A 3,159-nucleotide genomic window follows, 5' to 3' on the forward strand; every position below is an offset into this window, starting at 1 on the left:
AAAGGCCCCCAAATCATCAGCCATCAAACAAGATTGTCATTATCCGGTTTTGGGGTTTCTTAAACAATGTGTCCTCTGTAGTCCAAGTTGATTATTACCAACTTCAGTAGGACACAAAGAGCCTTATGTATCCCGAAAGTGGCTTTTAGTGGGTTGTGTGACAAATCAGGGTGCAATGAGTGACTTGGAAGACTCTTCCCCGGCCAATGAGCAGCTGGCTCTTGAAAGCGATGAGACAAGATTTCTAAAGAAGTCCAGAATCTTCTTTTTCATTTTCAAATTTTTGGGCCATCAGTGTTTTCCAGCTAGCTGTTTGGAGAGGGTATTCGGTTGTGTGCAGACGCTGCACTTCACTCCAGTCTGGACTATACCATGTTTCTGAGGGGGCTGGTTTTGCTGCTCTTGCTCCTGCTGGACGTTGGCAAAGCAGATCAGCAGAAGGAACAGAAGGAGGGCACTTGCATGTCAGGCCATCCAGGGATCCCTGGTGACCCAGGGCACAACGGTCTGCCCGGCAGGGATGGTAGAGACGGTGGAAAAGGTGAAAAGGGTGAACGAGGTGAGACTTTCAGCACCGGTGCGACGGGAATGTTGGAAATGAAAAGTTCTACAGAATTTTAGAACCTTACATTGTTGCGGAAAATGATCCTTGAGTTAGAATGTTCAAAACTTCATATTTAACCACTAGTTGATGTCACTTTGCTTTCTGGACCATTTGCGTGTATCTTTGAAGGTTGATAGGTGTATTGTGTAGTGTGGGAATGCCCCCAAGCACGGTCTGCCCTCTTACATTTGAATGTCTTTTTGGAATCTTCAGGTGACCTTGGTCTTCGGGGGGCAGCCGGGTTAGATGGACCAAGAGGAGACAAAGGAGAACTCGGTAAACCTGTTTGCTCTTTATCTATCAGAATTCCCAGTACTATTTGTCTTGTGTTTAACGTCCCACACTAATTGCATCAGAAGCAAATACCATTTGAGGTCTGAGCTGCATAGGCACTCTTTCAGCTGTCACTCAGAGTTGTAAAAGAGGTTATCAGTATGTGGCAATATAGCTCTTTGGCAGTACATTAAAATACTGTTTGTAAAAGGAAGCACTAAATGCATTGCACCACCTCCTCCATTGAGTTTTATCTTACGACCTCAGGAGATGGGACCCACCTACTTAAGAGGCTAAAAACTGTGGCTGCTGCCATTGCACAAGTGCACTTCTTACCGGTTTGGAATTTAACACAGCGCAGTCCTCTGTATCTATAGCCCTCTCTCCAGTATTCCCTTCCTCTAACATACACACACCCACAACCACACACATACACACACTCCACACACTCTATCTGGTTTTTTTTGTTTTTTTTTAAGTAATCTGCTATAGTCCAGCTCAAAAAAGTTTTTAAACACAGACTACAGGGTAGGGAGCACCACTAATGAGGCTTACAGCTATGCCCACTGATTTACTTGGCATTGCTCTCTTAACCAACTTCCCTCCATTACATAAGGTGATAGGCACAACTCCCAGTAGGTGCAAACACTGTAATAGGTTTATCTTTGCTGCTGTAAGTCTCTTCGTAAGTCTCTTCGTACAGTAAGACTTGTGAAAGCACCTGTTAATTGGAATAATTCAGTAAATCATTCTAATTGTATAAATATCGGGCATTGGCAGGACCTTTGGGGACGGCAGGAGCAAAAGGCAGACGCGGCGAGAACGGAGAGAGGGGGTCCCCAGGGAAGATGGGCCCCCAAGGTGTTCAAGGGCCTGTGGGAGTCAAAGGTCAGAAAGGGGAACTTGGACTTCCTGGTCCGCAGGGGATCAAGGGGGAAGTCGGACCTGAGGGCCCTCCAGGGGAGAAAGGAGCCCTGGGATACCAAGGGGAGAAAGGGTTCATGGGACCCGTGGGCTCACCTGGGCGACCGGGCCCCAAAGGGGAGCTGGGACCCGCCGGGCACAAAGGCAGTATCGGTTACCGTGGCGAGAGGGGACAACGGGGCGAGAGGGGTGACAAGGGCGACGCGGGGCCCTTGCCCGACATTCCCAAAAGCGCCTTCTCTGCCGGCCTGACGGAAACCACCAAACTGCCGGCCTCGAACGCACCCATCCGCTTCGACAGGATCATCTACAACAAGCAGAGCCACTACGACCCTCAGAGTGGCCGTTTCACGTGCGCCTTCGGCGGGGCTTACTACTTCACCTACCACATCACCGTGTTCTCCCGCAATGTCAAAGTAGCGCTGATGAAGAACGGACAGAGGATGATCCACACCATGGACAACTACCAGAGCAGTGAGGACCAGGCGGCTGGGGGGACAGTGCTCCACCTACAGGCTGGTGACAAAGTGTGGCTGCAAGTCATTGGAGGAGCGCACTTCAATGGACTCTATGCCGATGAAGATGATGATACCATCTTCTCTGGGTTTCTTATCTTTCCTGATGGTGAATGATTATGTAGGGTTAATGGCTTGTATGAAACATTCAAACAAAGAATAATGAATATCAGCAAAAGACAAAAAGGAAAAGAATAAAAAGAAAAATGTAGGATAGTTATCAATTAATTTGCGCTCTTCCTCGAGGAAAATGAAGATTAGTTGATATAGACTGTTTCAGCAAAGTATTACTCTTTGTAGGCTACATTAATTGGAGCCTGTTGTCACTTTGTATAGACTTTTGTATTTTCAAAATGTGCATGAGTTGGCAGTCTATTTTTACCAATAAAATTATAATACAATTAAACAATGTATTTAGTGGATTTCTGTAGCCTTTACTTTATGAGAGTATGTAGCCTACACAGATCTCACTGTCACCAGGTTGCTTTCATTTTCTAGCTTTTATGCTTTTAGGGCTCAACATTCCTGACATACGTGAGGAAGTTTGTCATCAGAGCTAAATGTCGAGCGCAAAGAGTTGTCCCGATTTGTTCTTTGTGTTTTTCTAGTGCCTACACACACCCAGCGCGTAATGGCAGCAAGACACATTAAATATAGTGACGTACCAAATATAGGGTGGTGTAAACCCATTTGTCCCAAGTCAATTTGTAGATAGGCAGTAGGCGTGCAGTCATGTTGATGGAGTTTGGTAGCCTAGGCTAGGGATGGTAGAGTGTGGGGGTACTCAGACCACACTACCCATCTAGCCTTGACTCCGCCCCAACACAATCACTGCAACAAGTG

General features: G+C 46.7%; 1 protein-coding gene across 1 annotated transcript; it reads left to right on the forward strand.

The window, feature by feature from the left end:
• The first annotated feature begins 332 nt into the window (after window positions 1–332).
• c1qtnf9 (C1q and TNF related 9) lies at window positions 333–2,622 on the forward strand. The gene is made up of 3 exons (XM_062521264.1): window positions 333–559; window positions 818–880; window positions 1,658–2,622. The coding sequence occupies exons 1-3, from the start codon at window positions 373–375 to the stop codon at window positions 2,431–2,433; spliced, it is 1,026 nt and encodes a 341-aa protein (XP_062377248.1). The 5' UTR covers window positions 333–372; the 3' UTR covers window positions 2,434–2,622.
• Window positions 2,623–3,159: the final 537 nt, after the last annotated feature.

The sequence above is a fragment of the Sardina pilchardus genome, chromosome 19 (genome assembly GCF_963854185.1).
Source record: "Sardina pilchardus chromosome 19, fSarPil1.1, whole genome shotgun sequence".
Taxonomy (NCBI): Eukaryota; Metazoa; Chordata; class Actinopteri; order Clupeiformes; family Clupeidae; genus Sardina; species Sardina pilchardus.